We start from the raw sequence: 17,226 nt of genomic DNA, 5'->3' as shown, positions 1-17,226 counted from the left end.
AAAGAAAATATTGTAGGAATTTAAAGGGGAGCATAAATATTGCTAGATACCTACACAAAATGCTTGAAGATAATTTACTGCAGTAAATGTCTTTGTGTTTAATGGAACACATGTTGTCAAATACATATAAAAATATTTAAAGAGCTTCTCTTTAACTTACTACTGTTGGGCCCAATCCTGCAAACACTATCTGGTATAGCACTGACTGCTCTGCGTAGTTCAGTAGTAAACACACTATGCCCTGTAATAAGTGTTTGCTGGCTCAGGTCCTAAGACTTGAAGTCAGATCAGGGTTCTGTGTTTTTCATGCAAAAGTTGATGGAATGAGACACTGATGCAGTTGGAGGAATGTGTCACTTCCAGTGTTCCTGTATTAATGTTTGTCATTGGCTGCTGTAAGATAAACCCCTAAACTCATATCTTTGTACGTAAGGTTTTTCATCTCCTCTTTTAACATTTCAGAGGTAGTCTGTAGTCTTAGGCCCTGATTCAGCAAGTACTGTAGCATGTGCCTAATGGGACTACTCACATATTTTAAAATTAGGCACATGCTTCAGTACCTTGCTGAATCAGGGCCTACATATGATCTCTCTGTCTATGAAAACTCACAAAGAAAAACTCTTTTTCCCCTATACCTCATAGAACACTGTAATTAGAGGTATGAACAGTGCAAAATATTAATATTTTGTTCATGGATATTAGATCATATTTTAAAAAGCACTTGCATTATGATCATTAAGCATGTTTTTGCCCATTTAGGATTCACTTTCCACAAATATTTGAGGAATCCAGTTCACTGGCATGAATATTCACAGAAAGTGAATATCCGTATTCACCTCGGAAATTGCTCCTCAGTTAAGTTAAAGAAACAATTCCATGTGATGTGGCTGACCAATTACAACTAAGTGATATGGCTCCATGAATATTCACAGGCAGATTCATAGAACAAAAACTTTAAAAAGAGATTCCTTGAGTTCAATTGAATAACAACTAAAATTGAGAAACTTGCAACTGCAAGTGGCTATTATTCTATGTTCAGAAAAAACAAGCCAAATACATTGTTTGCTGTAATCATTTGTCTTGCATTCTAACTTGGGCCATAGCAGTCAGGAACACAGAGCATGATCTTCAGAGAGAATAATTGACAGTGCGATGAGTTACACAAATGATTCTCAAACTGTGTTTTGAACTACCACATGGTAGCTGCAGAACAAAACAGTGTGAGAACCAAGGGAGGCTGGTCCATGAGAGGAGCCTTCTCTGATGAAGTGATCCAAAGAATGAAAGAGCTGGAGAACCACTGCATTAAAGGATGTACAATACAGTACCACACAACTTGGCAACATCCTTCAAACAAACTGTATCCTCAGACAGTCTGCAGAGTTAAAATAAAACATGTATAAAGTTTTAAATAGATAATAGAAGGAGAATAACATTAAAAGGGTGTTATCTAGAGACAAAAGATACGTTTTTCCAGTGGGTTCTGAACATGGATCGTTTGATAAGGCCAAATGAAAGGCTTTCCCAGATGACCAACAGATGCAGAAAAAGTTCTCATATCAACAGTGGTGAGGGGAGGAGTGAAGGGACACAAAGGAGGTCTGTGTTTACATGAGAGTATGAAGAAGGGAGCAAAAAGAGAGGTAGGGCTCAATTAGTTGTTCTAGAGCAAGTCTGGGGAAGGTTTTAAAACAAGGATGGCAGTTTTAAACTGGAATCTGAAATGACTCAGGAACCAGAAGAAGTTGGTTAATTAAGATTGTGATATGGTGTGTTCCTTTGTATGTATCAGAAGAGGAGCCCCAGCATTTTGTATGTATTGGGATTTCGGAGTGGGAGAAGCCTCAGAGGAACAGGTAATAGTAATTGTCAAGGCAAGGGGAGATGAAAACATTTATAAGGATTTTAGGATTTTTATTGCTTAAAAAACCCAAGCTCCAAGTTTCTGGGACTGCTCCTGTATCTGTAATTAATCAGGAGATGCTCTGCTAATATTACAAATTGTTTTGAAAAAATTACATGTTCCAACTAATTTGGGGTATATTGAGGGAATGTAGCCATGTTATCTGTAAATGTAAGCCTGCAAAGTGCTTTTTCAGTGAGTGGATATACATGTTAAGATTTAACTTTTTGTGGGCATTTTAATACAGTATAAAATACAATAGCTGACTGCACTGAGGCACACCTGTTGCACATAAGAATGGTCCCATGTGCTTAAACACACTAAGTTTAGGATTGTTGTAGTTTGTTTATCTCCCAAAATAGCTGCACTCAGAAAAATCTCTTAATTTTTTTCCTCCTTTTGTACAAGAAGCCCCAAGCTTTTAACATTAAATTAGAAAAATGTCAAAATAACTCTGATCTAACTCAGTCTGACAAATATGGCTAGTGAGGAAAGTTTTACCCCTGCAGAACAATGTGGAGAAGCTTGAACAGTACCTGTCACTTTGGGAGTTCAATACCGCTCTCCGCTCCACTCAGCTGTAACTTCACTCGGTAATGGCATTGAAGCCAGTCTTATTGGTGTCTGTGTGGTGTGAAATCAGAATTGGACTGTATAATTTAACATGCCGGTCTTGTTAATCCCTACAATGCCATCTTAAAAATAACATGGTAAAAGTGCTCTCCTAACTAGGAATACTTTCTTTAATTGGGCAATAGTTGAGATATCATCCGGTACGGCCATGCTCCACTTAGCACAGCGAGGGTGAGGACAAAGGTAACTTTAAAGCTACTTTGGTGGCTCCCTGATCCTGGAGAAGGCTGGGAGCTGGTTCAGCCCCTTTGCAATTTAGAGCAACCTCAGGTCTGCTCTAAATTGTCAGCTGTTACAGGAACCATTTCATTAGCTGGGAAATGCTGGAGCACTGCTGCACTCTAGCCTATGCTGGGTGACACCTTCTGTGCTGGGGAATATTATGGGAGTAACGTAAAGCTGGTGTAATAATCTCTATGCAACCTCATCTGTTTGGCTTGCTGGCTTTATGGTGCCTTTGTGCTACAAGAGTGCACGAAGGGGCCAGAGTGGAACAAGGATCTGGTTTGGTATGTTGTCTTTGTTTCTCATCATGTGAATAGTCAGCACAGTCTCAGCACACTTTATAGCGTCCCGGCTACCCATTGTTTTTTCTTGTGGCTTCTCCTTCCAGTAGTTTGGCACAGTTCCTTGGGATAACAAAAGTGCAACAAATCTGCCGGATAGCAGATAGTCTGAAAACCATTCTTGAAAAAGTTTTCCATCTGAACTTTATCACCGTTTCTATATGTTTTTACATTCCAGAAAGAAAAAGAAATCCTAAATGAAGCATTGAATGAAATAAAGGAAGAGAACAAGCTTCTGAAGGAACAAAAAGCCTCTATGACCAAAAAGAAAGAGCACTATGAATGTGAAATAAGTCGCCTCAACAAGGTATAAACACAGAGAGGTATCAGATGGGAAATATTGCTTTAATTTTCTTTTTTTGTATCTTGGACCTGTATTTACTTCAAGGATCTTTGCTGCCAGATAATGCCAACATGGAAGACCCTGAACATTGAGGATAGGGTGCTCTCCTCCCATATTGTTCATCTGCTGTGTTGCTGTCTTTCCATAGCAGTGGAATCCTTATCTCTACTAATCCGAGTGCCTCAGTGCAGGGAGCTATGGTTAGTGGAGACAGGAGAGGGGTTACCTGAATCCATCCTTAAAACATGCTGCTGTTGACAGACAGTGGAGTTGGCAGTAAGAAGGGGGATATAAATTTCCAGAGTATGCATGAGAAGCCAAAGCTTTCCCCAAATCTTCTGTGCTTAAAATTCCTTACCCGACTAAAGCACATTGTGTGTTCCTATCCCTCCTCTTGCTTCAGCAATGTTCATATCTCAAATTATTCTATCCTGCAGTAGCAGTCTCTGCCCTCAGCTCTCTCCTCTGATCACTAACCCATGCCACCCCAGACATAATCCTGTTCTTCCCCTTGCAACCTTATCCCATTCCCTCCTCAGCTTTATATGGTAAAATCCTGGCTCCCGTTGAAGTCAATGGCAAAACTCTCTTTGGATTCAATGGGGCCAACATTTCACCCCAGTCTTTTCTTGGGTACCCAACCACCTTCCTTCCCTCGCCTCACAGCTCAGAATCCAAATCCTTTCTACCAGATAGTGCCCAGCGAAATGCTGTTTTAAAAAGGGGGAAATGTAGTAAATGTTGAATCAAGAGATCACAGAAAGCAAGGCATGTTTTCTAACAATGTACATCTTGGTAAACCACAAAAGCTTCCTGAGGAAATATGCTGCTCTTAAAAATTACTGTGACGTAACCTTGAGTGATGCATAGGCTAAATTCAAAGCAGGGAAAATGCATGTTGCCTTGTAAAAGAATTTTGACTGTATTTGTGGTCTCTCTAAAATGCATTGACAGGACTTGCTCAGGAACTTAGTATGGCTTCAGCCCTGAAGGTTATTCATAAAATAACTTACCAGAACATTTTGTTCTGTTCTGCTAGGATCTTTTAATGTGGTTCGGACTGAGGAGAAGGGAGGGAAATATTTTCATTTGGGAAGAGCAGTGCTGCCAGTGTGATACCTGTTGCTCTGTCATTTAGAATTTGCTGAGTGAGAGAAAGAATTGTTCTTTCTGGTTTACCATGTATTTGGGTTCTTCTATAACTATTTTACTAGTGTACATAGAGACTGTTATCCACAGTATTGCCAGCCCCAGGCATTCAAAAATTGAGTCAGACTGCCCAAAAATCTTGAGATTTTAACAAATAAATGTTCTTTTTGTTTGATTTATGTTTTTCAAGTCATTAGAGTTCACATTTTCCAGCTTTTTCTCCACACAATGAAGTCTAAATACTTTCAGGGGAAGAGGGGGGGAATGATCAGGAAGTCTGAGATTCTGAGATCATCACATGACACCAGGAGCTGGGCCTTAAAGAAAAGTACCCAATATCATGAGATTTGTTCTAAATTCATGAGAATTGGAACCTGTTCATAATTAGAAATGAAGAAATTAATTGATAAATAGAGAAGCAGAGACTTATTTTACAGGCAGCATAAAAACAATCCTTCCAAATAGCTTGAGAAGCAGTGTCGCTACATGTTTTAGATTGTAGCTTAATATATAAACAGTAGATTTCTCCCACCCTTCTCCTCCTCAGATACGGTAGAAAGTGAGAACTGTTGAGGCCCACAGAATAATCTGTGAATTCTCTTAGTGGATCAGCATAAAAATTACTTACAGCACAGAGGTGTCACTAATTCTGATATACTAGGAAAATTCATAATGCCAATCCAATTCATCTCCACCACTTCCACCTGTTTTTGTGGTGAGCTAATCTGGAGCTAGCACAGAGCTGTGAAATAAAATATGTTGGAATTGTTGCCACTTAAAAACTAATAGAAGTTTTTATTTTTAAAGATGTGTATATAAAGTCAGCAGACTTAAAATGGATATGATAAATAAGCTTTATATATTTGGTGACCGATTTATAAAAGGAGACAGAAGTCATAAAAATTACGTGAAAAAATCAGAGAAATGGGAAAACAATATCTCATCAAGAAACAATGAGATACGGTCATCTTTGAATCAGAAAGCCTGAGCCACTGTGTGCAAATATATTATATACCACCATATAGGGGGAGGGGGGGGGGAAATAAAATCAGATTTCATCCACATTCATCCCCAGCATTTATACTTGACAAATCCTATGTGATAGAACAGGTTTGACTGGGACTAAACCAGGAGAGCATTTTAGCTTTCAAATGTATTGTGATCCTGTTAAGCTTTACAAAGTCTCTGCCCTGCCTCCCTCCACCCCACCCCCAACTTGAAATTAAATTTTATTCTAACAGGAATATATCTCACAGATACACTTGCAGAGAATTAGGACATACTGATGCTTTGGGGCTGGGATGGGGCATGCGGTAGATGTTTGGCTCTCCATTCATTTTATTAATTGCACACAGCAGTGAAATATCATTTCAGAAAGGGAATGGTTCAAAAGAACTGTAACTCAGAGAGGCAGGCTGCCCCACTAAGTATGATAAAATATGGAGAATCTACAAGTTGACCAGTTGCATGTATTTTTATACTATCTCATCTTTACGTCCAACGTCATTCACACAACCCTGCACATATATCATAATGTGCTCCAGTGCTCTGCTAATATCTCCTCTCAAACTGCACAACTATTAGGACAGTACTAAAGGTAGCTCAGCAGTTTGGATTAGATTAAAAATCCTCTCTCCTCTTTCAGTTTCCTCCTGGGGCAGTTATAATTATAGTTTTACTTTCACTGACCAAGCACATAATATTAATCTTTGGGTTACTACGGCCTTCTGTGCTTTTGGAAGTCTTGCAACTCCTGCTCTGCCCACCCCTTCGCTCTCTAAATTGGTCTTCCCTCCCTTATGACCATGTATGGAAACTGGCCAACAGGAGGTCATTTCAGATGGACTCTACTGGACATGCTGAGGAAATTCAGTGGCATCTACATCAGGAAATGGTCCCTTTGTGAACTACTTCGGAGCTTTTTGATAGTTGGTCATTTGACAGTACTTCTGCACAGGCCAAACAAGAGGCAGGGGAGAATCTGAAACAATTACCAGGAATTAATGGATAAAGTTACCTCCAGGGTCTCCTCGACAGAGGTTGAGATGGGCCGACACCAAATGGCCTTGTCAGAATAATAAAGGAATGAGACATTTGTTAGCTGGTGGTAGGTTATGGGGAGGGAGGAGTAACAATAGTTTTAAGATGGTTCCAAACCCATGAATAACTGGACTCCAAATGTCGAAAATAATGTAAGGAAAAGTAATGCAAAGTACTATAGCAGAGTTGGACTGAAAATCAAAGAAGGAGGAATCCACACTACACCAGTGTATGTAATCATGACTCCCTCTAGTGGCTGGCCACAGGGATTGTGCAACTTCCTGCATGCCAAGAACTAAAGGAGTTTGAGGTCACGCAGGAGAAATGTGTACTTTAAGTGCTTAAAGGTCTTTGGTTCTGTCATTTGGTGCATTCAGTTGTAGCCATTATTTGTTAGATAATGGCTAAATTTTTTTTAAGAAGTCTTTAGTTTTGGGTGCCCATCTTTAGGAATCTACATTGTTTCCCTAGGCTTTCTAAAATTCTGATTTTCACAGGCAAAGGCATCGGTGAATGTAAATTTGATGGACTGGCAGTGGCTCAATTTGCAAGCGCAGATGCTACTTATGCATGCAAATCCAAGCACCAAGCCTCCCCAAACCATAGTGTCCCAAACCTAGAATCTGAAATGTGATCACTTGGAAAATCTGGGTAAATAAACATTAGTCACACAGTTTATACACAGCATGAACTCTGTGACAATTGTAAATGCAGTTTCAAGTCATGGCTTGCTTTAATCTGTTCAATCAGAGATGCCAACATTGTAATGATTAAAAAAGAATTCATTTGATGTGGTGAATCCAAGTCTGCAGTTATATGTTGTTGCAGGCCCTTCTGGATGCATTGCAAAAGCAACACCCTTCCTTTCTTGTGCCTCATTTGGATAAGTCTGACAGAAGCTGCAGCCATGAAGAGATGAGGACCCAAATGGAAGTTCTCAGACAGCAGGTGAGAATGTTTGGAAATCAGTCTGACTGAGTTTAACACAGTACTATTTTCCTCCATTTCTCCTAAGAAATGTGTTCTGGTTAACTTGTTATCCTGATTTTGAAAGGAGGAAGCAGTCTGGCTTTATTCCAGATAAAATGATGTTTTTAAGATCCTGTTATCATAATGGTATATATTGTCATAGGATCAAATTCAGTCCTGTACAGAGGACCAGCACAAGGTCTATGCGCCTGTGGGGACGAGGAGGGGGGTGGGAAGTCAAGCCTAGCAGTCAGAGCTGGAAGCCTGAAACAAAAGCCAGTGGTGGAGCTGGGATCAGTATCACACCAAAGGTCAGGGCCGGAGTGGGGTCAGGAGTCATGCCAAAAGTGGAGCTAGAGTCGGTGTCAGGAGTCCCACTGAGGGTCATGACTGGAGTCCTTGCCCTGGTCTACATTTACCTGGCGCAGAGTAGACAGGTAGAATGAAAGAGATCAATACTAGATTCATCAGTAACTCTTGAAATATATAATTCATTATGGGTAAAATTCAGTCCTATATAGATAGCTAGCACAATGCTTATGACCTGCGTAGCTTGCGTAACTCCCGTTGACTGCTGTGCTTCCCTTCTGAGCAGCGTCTTCGTTGCACTGCGCCGACGGGAACCGCGTTCCTGTTGATGCAGCGCTATGCCACTTGAGGGGGTGGTTTACCAGCATTGACTTCTGGACTGATTGAGCGGGTCTTCATTGACTGCTCAATTGATCCAGATAGGCTGATCTGACAGCAGCGACTTTGCCGCCATCAGTGTCGACATACCTTATAGTCAGAAAGCTATGCTAAGGGACAAACTGAAGTCAGAATCAGAAAGAAGTATCAAGGATCAAACCAGAATCAGGGTACAGTGCCCGCATCAAACCAGAGTCAAGAATTAGGGTCCAGTTTAGCAGCAGATCAGGAGTTTACTCAGTTGCTCAGAAAACTCTGTGCTCCTTCTGGTTTAAACTATGTGTCTGGGCCAATTGGTGGAGATGACATCTGCTCCCATCAAGAGCTTCATGGGCAGAGTTTCTAATGGTCTAGAGTCCTGCTAGCCCCCATCCCTGCTAGTTCTGGAGAGTTGTCAGATGGTGGTTGCTGTCTGGGCACTGCTTGGGAACTCATGGGCCCAGGTTTGAGACCTACAATCTCTCACAGCATCACTTACATCCCACATAAGCCCTATGCAATGTTTTAAGAAGGTTGTAGGCATTGTGCTAGCTATCTATACAGGACTGAATTTTACCCATAATGAATTATATATTTCAGGAGTTACTGATGAGTCTAATATTGATCTCTTTCATTCTACCTATCCTCATTTCTTGTGAGCTGGCAGTGTATTGAATGATAGAAGACTCCTGTTCTTGGAAAATAAGGATGTTGCACATCTCAGTATTCCAGTCTCACAGAATAATGATGCAGGACAAGCAGACATAAATCACAGCCTGCATACTGACTGCAGAGAAACTCAATGCTGTTGTCAGAGCAGCTGGATGTTATCTGTATTACAGTCACTATTTTGAGGCATGGATATACTTTTCTTTGGTTTGTTTTCTCTCTATCTAGGAACAGTGTAAGCATATAGTACTTTTCAGATGAGTTTCAATTCTAGGTCTGTCACCCTGTACAGTGTAAATCAACGTTAGTGAAATGCAAATGGGATAAAATACTTGTTTCTGTCACATTTGACCAGTTGAGCCAGAATCTACACTCTAATGTAATGTATGCCACATGCTGGAGAGCAGAATCTTGTACTTCCTTGTTCAGTATTTAGTTATTTCATTCTACCAGACAATAAAATAGTGTAAACCATTTCTCAAAATCCTCCTGGGGGATCTAGCTGAAATCTAGCTGTTCAGTTCTATTAATGTATTTTTCTAGTTGTAGACATCAGTATGGTCATTCTGGACCTTACCCTGCACGAAGGGGAACAGAAGGCTTGTGTGGAGGAGGAACCTGGGGGTCATACATCTATATGATAGCGTATCTCCTTATTTAGCCATCTTTGGCCAATCCATGGCCACGACAGAAGGGCTAAGTTCTGAACAAGAAGAAGAGTGGGGAAAAGAAAGGAGTAGAAATGGGGGATGGAGGGTACACAGGCTGTGTGACGTATCACCTCTTCTTCAGAGCTTCAGAACTTATAATGCAAAGGGTATCATAAGTCACCGTGAACTATAGCATAACTCACTCTCCCAGAGTTTTAACAGATCATATGGATATGTGACTGTCAGGGTTAGCATGACAGCTGGACAGATTGCTATGCAGCTGGTGCTGTGAAGAAGTGATGGGGGATTGTAGATGGGCTGAAACATACAGGACATGGCTCTCTGCAGGAACTATTGGCTGTGCCCCCCACAGTGCTACAAGGTGGCACTGGTCATGCCTCCTTGAGGGGACAATGGGGTAGATCTGACAATTGAAAAGGCCTTTTGTGAATAGTTTTATGCAGGAAGAGACTCATAGACTATAAGGTCAGAAGGGACCCTTATGATCATCTAGTCTGACCTCCTGCACAACGCAGGCCACAGAACCTCACCCACCCACTCCTGTAATAGACCCCTAACCTAAGAATGAGTTATTGAAGCCTCAAATAATGAGTTAAAGACTTCAAGATACAGAGAATCCACCAGCAAGTGACCCATGTCCCATGCTGCAGAACCCCTCCAGGACCTATGCCGATCAGCCCTGGGGGAAAATTCCTTCCAGACCCCAAATATAGTGATCAGTTAAACCCTGAGCATGTGGGCAAGACTCACCAGCCAGACACCCAGAAAGAATTCTCTGTAGTAATTCAGAACCTATCCCATCTAACATCCCATCACAGGCCACTGGGCATATTTACTGCTAGTAATCAAAGATCAGTCAATTGCCAAATTAGGAGACCCTATAGCTGAACATGCACTGGCAGAAGTGTCTCGAGAGCACTGTTGATGTTACCAGCTATATGTAGGTAATGCAGATAGTGATTTACAAGTTATTTTGTTTGTTATATTTTCTACTCCTCTGAATGCCTTGGCGTGAATGAGAGTCTGACCACTTGTGTAGTCATTTGTACCAGTGTAAAGTGAGTGTAAAAATGTATACTTGCTGTGTATAGTTATAAGTGACTACACAAGGTTTAAGGCAAAGGAGAATCCAGGCCAAACTCATAATTTGATACTCAGTGTTACATTAAATGATTTTTCCTCCAGAAGAGAACATGGTTAAGTATTAGTTGGATTCATGACTATGTTGTATTCATGATTACACATTACTATGGGAATCAGGTGAATGTCACGTAAGTAGAGTTTCACATTGCATATGCTTTGCATTCATGATAAAGTAACCACAGATTTTTCTTTCTTCTTTTACTAATCACTGTTACATAAGCCACCAAAGTTTATCTTGGGCGGTGTTATGCTTGTGTAAAATGGTTTCATCCTTATAACCTAAATTCCATCTTTTCCCCCATTTTTAAAATCCCTTCTCTCATTTTCTCTGGTTAAGTTAATGGCATTTCTTCACTGACTCAGTGAAAAAGCAGTAATATTGAATTGTGACTTAAGTGCTGCATTTATAAAAATGCTAGTTGGTTAATAGCAAAATCATTTTTAATTTCTGGTGCATCAAGTCAGGGTTCACTGAGATGCTTCTTAGGTCACAGCTTATCTCTGGCCAATCATTCTGTTTGAGTGATGAATCTCAATTTTATATATCATCATGTTAGCATTTCTGGGACTATCACTTGCAAGGTCCTGAATACCATCTGCAAGGTAAGAACCAGTAGATCAAGCAATGGAAGTTGAAGATGCTAATCATTAGAGCTGGTTGGAAAATGGGAAAAAAATGTAAAATATTTGTCTCTTAAACCAGCATTTGAATCACCTTGAAGAATCCATGCCCTTAATATTTGGAATCTTAGTTTTAATCACTTGTCTAAGGCAGTTCCCTAGCAATTCAATCAAATATAGCGATATTCCACAAATGCTGAGATTGTGAATTATTTGTGCATGGGATCACATGCAGATAAACAGAGTACGCTAGTATGTCTAAAACAAAGAAAAGCATGGAAAAAATGTTGAAGGTGGATGTATAATAGAAAGGATAAGTCTACACAGTGCTCTGTAAATTATCAGTTGATTGTCACTTTGTTATGAATATAAAAATGAAACAGGAAATTATGATGATTGGAGAATTCCAGCAAGAATTCCCTCTTAGGATGAATTCTGTACGTGTTTGGAATGTGTTGTTTTGTTTTTTTTAAGAATAATGGAAATACTGGATCATTGTAGCACTACCATAATACATTTAATAAATAATATTAATAATTGCAGGTACAGATATATGAAGAAGACTTTAAAAAGGAGAGATCTGACAGAGAAAGACTTAATGAAGAGAAAGAAGTACTGCAAAAACTTAATGAAAGATCACAGTCACAACTGAACAAACTAAATTCTCAGGTATGAGTTTAAAGAAAGTTACCTTTGCCAGCACATGTGCATTTTATTTTTATTTTCTCACTTTCCATATAACCTAAGACTTTTTGACTTCCTTTAACTGACATTGGATTTTATTTGAGGTCACCACGTGGGATGAAATAATTCTGAAATAATGTTGTAAGGAGATGAGAAATGATTAGAGACGTCTTCCAAATTAAGTCTATTACAAAGACTGTTCATTATCTCTTAAATACAACAGTTCTTTTGTCTTTCTCTTTTTGTTTTGTTGGTATGACATTTGATATAAGAAATACAGCCTCACCCTAAACTTTGAAAAAAAATGTGTGGTGCCAAGTTCTGCTCTGTTACAATGCCCTAACTGTCTAAGTCAGTGGTGTTACTCCAGAGTAAGTGAGAGCAGAATTTGTCCTAGTCCAGAATAATTGAGCAGTGTGTGCTGAGTCATTCTGTTTGTTGGGAAATCCTTTTTATCTCCAATGTGAGGTCAATGTCCTGAGAAGAAGCTGAAATGAAACCATGGCAAGTACAAAAAATTGAGCTTTCACAATCTCCTCTAAAAAAATAATGAAACCGCAAGACTTCTCTCTGACAAAAGTTGAGCAATGTTTTACAATAAGTTGGCAAGTCATTATGGAATGTACTCTGCTGTAATATCATCTCTCTGGACTTCCTGATTTAACCACAGAAGTATTAGCTGATTTTTAATTAACCCACACACCAGTACTTGTAGACATTGGTTTTTACTGTAGCATGAGAAGCAAGGGATTGATACTCAATAAGGTACTTAAATGCCTCCTGGAGAGGTGCTGAGTGCCCATGGCTCCCATTAGCTTCAATAGAAGTTGAGTGCATTTAGCACCTCCCATTTCTCTCATTGATATTTTTGTGGTGGTAGAGCCCAGCCAGGGAAGAGAGATGACTGCATAGAGTTTACTTCAAATGGCCAAGTGTGTGACAGCCCTTCACTTCAGTGTTGAGGAATCACTCTAAAACACCAATATGGGGGGAAGAACCACCCACGCCTCTCCAGTGACGTTATCAGGGATAGGATAGGCACTGTGGGTCATGCACACACAAAGTAATTTCTTGTTAGAGGGCCCATAAGCCGGTGAGGATTTCTTCATCACATACACATACCTGGGAGTTGTTCCAGCGCCACTGCTGTAGGGCTCCAGTGTAGGTGTAGTACTTGGTATCTTCTGTAACTGACAGTTGTCTTGGAAGCAGCTTTGGGACAGGCAGTTGAAATGGTTGATTTTATCAAAGTGAAAATTTTATTTCTCCACAGATTAAAGCATGTCGGCAAGAAAAAGAACTTCTAGAGAAGCAGTTAAAGCAACAGGTGTGTGTACCTCTTCAGTGACTTGTGTTTTGCATTTACATGGAATGTTTCAAGGCTTCTGTGAGCTGGTAGAGTAAATCCTACTTCTAAACTACTGACCTCTCCTCCTGAAGGGCCAGATCCTTCCGCTCTTACCGGAGTTGTACCACCAGAGTCAGTGGGACTGTACATGAGAATAAGAGCTGCAGGATCAGCTCTCAAAGCATTCCACAATAATAAACTCATTGTTACCCATAGAAACTTTTCTCTACATATATGGAGGTTTGCTACAGATATGTTATCCATTGAGCAACTGGGATTTTCTTTTTGCAGTATTCTAAATGAAGTTGCACGACATCAGAGTTCACTAGGGATGTAATTCATCCCTGTTTGCAGAGGTTCAGCACAATGCTAGTGCACTCTATAAGCCACCATATACACTTTGGCCCCAATTCCTTCAATAAATTTGATTTGATAATATTTATGAGGATTCATGACAAGTGCTAGGTGTATCAGTGCAAAGTGCTTATTTGAATAAGGCAATTTGTGACTCCAGCTTCTACTCCCATGTTTTTGCTCAGTCTGTCCTATTTGAGGCAAATTCCCTTTGATTTCATTAGTAAGCCCTAGGTAAAAACAGCAAAAACTGTGAGGACGTCAAGATTTGGTTCATTACTATCCACATTGTTTATTAACCAGTTTCCATGTTATGCAAGTCAACATGTGATTAGTACTGGCTACTTACTACATGTGATAAAAACGTCATTTGGCTCTAGAGAACAGCCAGAAAACAATGTGTGCAAGGTAGGGATCAAATACTTTATCAAACAGAAAAATTCCAAGGGTCCTTGGCATGACGTGCAGAGGACGGTGGACTAGGAGAGATTTGTGTGTTCATCAACATTCAGAATAGGTTAAATTAGAAGTCTTGCACCCAATTTGAGCTCTGGGCCCTTCTTCACTGTTCGTGTTCAGTGGTTCATTTGTATTCAGATTCTCTTTGATCCACATGTGCAGCTAGTAGCGTGGTTAATTTTCATTTTTCCTTCAGACAAAAGACCTCCCTGTGCCATCTGAGAGGCGCTGCTTCCCACCTCAAGTGTTCCTTCCACCTTGTGTTAATTATGGAACCTGTGGATTAGTTCTCCATTACCAAGAGCCTCGAGTCCACATGGCTTTGCAAGGCATGCATGATCAGCAACAGCATCTTGTGAGTAGAACTTCTGTCATTTACCGTCTTGAAGATCTTAGAACATAGCAATCTTATATGAGTACAGCTCAGTTTTCTCTCAATCCGTTTCAGGATCCAGATGAAATTTTACCTCTGTATTTTCAGAGCTGTCCATGGACTTGAGCCTGATCTCTGCTCAGTCTCTCTCCACATAAATGACCAGTCTTCATTTAATAAGTCATGCCCTGTCACCTCTCCTGCAATCTAGACTGAACCTTGATTCCACATTTCTTTTCAAGTCTCATCTGAAAAATTATTTTCACTCTCTTTGATGTCTCTGTTTTCGCCTATAATTTTTCGTATTAAATTTGTAACTCTGGGCCCACTTTCTTGCCTCTTTGGGAAAATCTGCAGGAGGGGAACTCCCTTGCAGGAATTTCTCTCCATTTCTTGAGTGTGCTCTGAATGGTGCTGAGGGCCAGATCAGTCCCACATAGCCCAAGAGTCTGCACAGCTCAAAGGTTAAAAGATTTCTTTGCTCCATTGCCTCTCCTTCCCCTCAAGTGCTGTCCTGAGCAGATCTCTGACATATTTACATATCTCACCAACCTGATCACAATCTGAATTTTATCATTAAAACTGAGCCTTATAGACTTTGTACAATTTATTCTTTCTGTGAATACAAATACATATTTAAAACCTTTACAAATGCATTTTACATATAGTGTTCTAAGAAAAAATGGGTTATTTTACATTTGATTTTATTAGAAAATATTTAATACTCATGAAAATTAATTTTATGCAGGATGTTTGATTAGACTCTTGCTATCATTTAGATCAGTTCACAGTCCCATCACAAGTCATGTCTCATTTCTACACTGCAGCATGGTTAACCCATATTCATAAATACAGATTTGTTTTGTGAGAGGCATAGTATGTCTCTAGGCATTCAAAATAAATAATAGTGAGGACAAAGGTCCAAACTCTGGTCCTGTTGAAATCAATGTGATTATTTCCTTGACTTGCGTGAAAGCAAGAGTTGGCCTTAAATAAATATTTGTTGAATACTATGTCAAATTTTCCTGTCCTATGTAGTGAACCACCATATTTATTTGAACAACCTGATTCATCCTCTTGTGGTTTTGTCATTCATGAGTAACATAGCCATCCCATAATTGGGATGGCTTTGTACAACACTGCACTATCATATATCCTCTCTAAATAGCATGCAAACATTTGTATGCATAGAAATGAACTAGTAGCAAGATATACAACTCTGCTTATAAAGCCCTAATGGCCAAATTCTGACATCTTGATTCCTATTTAATAGTATCTTGTTCCAGGGTAGTCTTGTTTAAATGGGCCTACTTGAAGAATAAGATACTACTTAACACGAGTAAGGATGGTGGAATCTGGCCCTAAATGATTTATGAAAATATGTAATTTTTCAAGCAAGCTTATTGTATTGTAAAATATTACATTTACCCTCTAAACAAGAAATTAAAATAAGAGCCTACTGATTTTAAAATCAGCAATTTATGCATATAATGTAACATTAAAATGTGCTGATTATTCAGGCAATTATAGCTTCACTTTGCAAAATGAGGGTGGGAGGTGGGGGGGTGGTCTTATGCTTTCAAACTTAAGAAATCTGAGGAAAAAGGTGTGGGCTGCCAGGTCATTTTGGTGTAAAAGAAAAAGATAAGTGTATTTCTATCAGAGTTTGAAATGTTGGAAAATGTTTCTCACTACAGTTTGGACTCAGTCCCAGGTTATTTTGGCTTTCTCCCTTGATCTTTCATCGTCTGTGTTTCTAATTGTATAAGGAATCCCTGGGTTTATAAAGGAGTGGTGAGGAAGTGGAGCCCATTTCTGATTGTTGCTTTGAAGGGCCCATCTTTGTTTTTTGAGTTTTCTTTGAAATTCTTTTCTTGTGTGAGTATGGTATTGCTCTTAGCTCTTTAACTCCCTGAGCAATTTGTCAGTGAAGAAGAAAGGTGATCGGATTTAATGAGCGTCTTGATTTAACATGTAATACTGTGCATTTACTTTGTGCTTTTGAATTTTCTCCTTTTCTGCATCTCACTCTTTTTGTTCTATTGAAAAGTTTAAAGGAAACATTTATGTTTAGTCTGACTTGAAATATATCTCTCGTCTGTCCTTGGATTTCTTTCAAGACTTAAATATGAGAGAGAAAAGAAAGAGCAGTGAATTAGAGAACTGCATGTTCATTATGAACTGGACAGAGCAAAGCATTTAAGCACAAGCTTAAGTTCCTGAAGTCATTGGGACCGTTCATGTGCTTAAAGCTAAGTATGTACTTAAATGCTTTGGATCAAAGCTTATGATGATCTATCTTGCAGCAGAGACGTAGTTAGCAATTCTTATGTACGTTAGTGCCACTTATAATTGCAGTAAGATTTCATTTTCCTTCGGCCTATGGTCATTTTATGAATAATGTTATATAACTGCAAAAGAATTTAGGTTTTATTGAACTTAGCCACCGTCCATAACAACAGCCAAATCTTGCAATTCTAATTTAGGCAAAACTCCTGTTGAAATCAGTGAAGTGTCTTCACGGTGAGGAGGGATAAATTGGAATTCTTTAGGGGATAATGGGAATTTTGCCTGAATGATATCTGCAAAACAGGGATCATAGAAATCTCCCTTCTAATGAATTAATTGTATGGGA

At 39.5% G+C, this 17,226-nt stretch overlaps 1 protein-coding gene across 1 annotated transcript in view; it reads left to right on the top strand.

The window, feature by feature from the left end:
- TNIP3 (TNFAIP3 interacting protein 3) overlaps positions 1-17,226 on the top strand; it is a 63,620-nt gene that overhangs the window by 34,235 nt on the left and 12,159 nt on the right. Inside the window, exons 7-11 of the mRNA XM_067549294.1 lie at positions 3,281-3,409; positions 7,463-7,582; positions 11,917-12,042; positions 13,331-13,384; positions 14,415-14,573. Of these exons, the coding sequence (XP_067405395.1) occupies positions 3,281-3,409; positions 7,463-7,582; positions 11,917-12,042; positions 13,331-13,384; positions 14,415-14,573 (588 nt within the window). The remainder of the gene's footprint in view (positions 1-3,280; positions 3,410-7,462; positions 7,583-11,916; positions 12,043-13,330; positions 13,385-14,414; positions 14,574-17,226) is intronic.

The sequence above is a fragment of the Emydura macquarii genome, unplaced genomic scaffold (assembly GCF_026122565.2).
Source record: "Emydura macquarii macquarii isolate MOO-44397 ecotype Brisbane River unplaced genomic scaffold, CSIRO-AGI_Emac_v2 contig_267, whole genome shotgun sequence".
Taxonomy (NCBI): Eukaryota; Metazoa; Chordata; order Testudines; family Chelidae; genus Emydura; species Emydura macquarii.
Note: the sequence above shows the minus strand (reverse complement) of the source record. Positions and strands in the feature narration are given on the sequence as shown.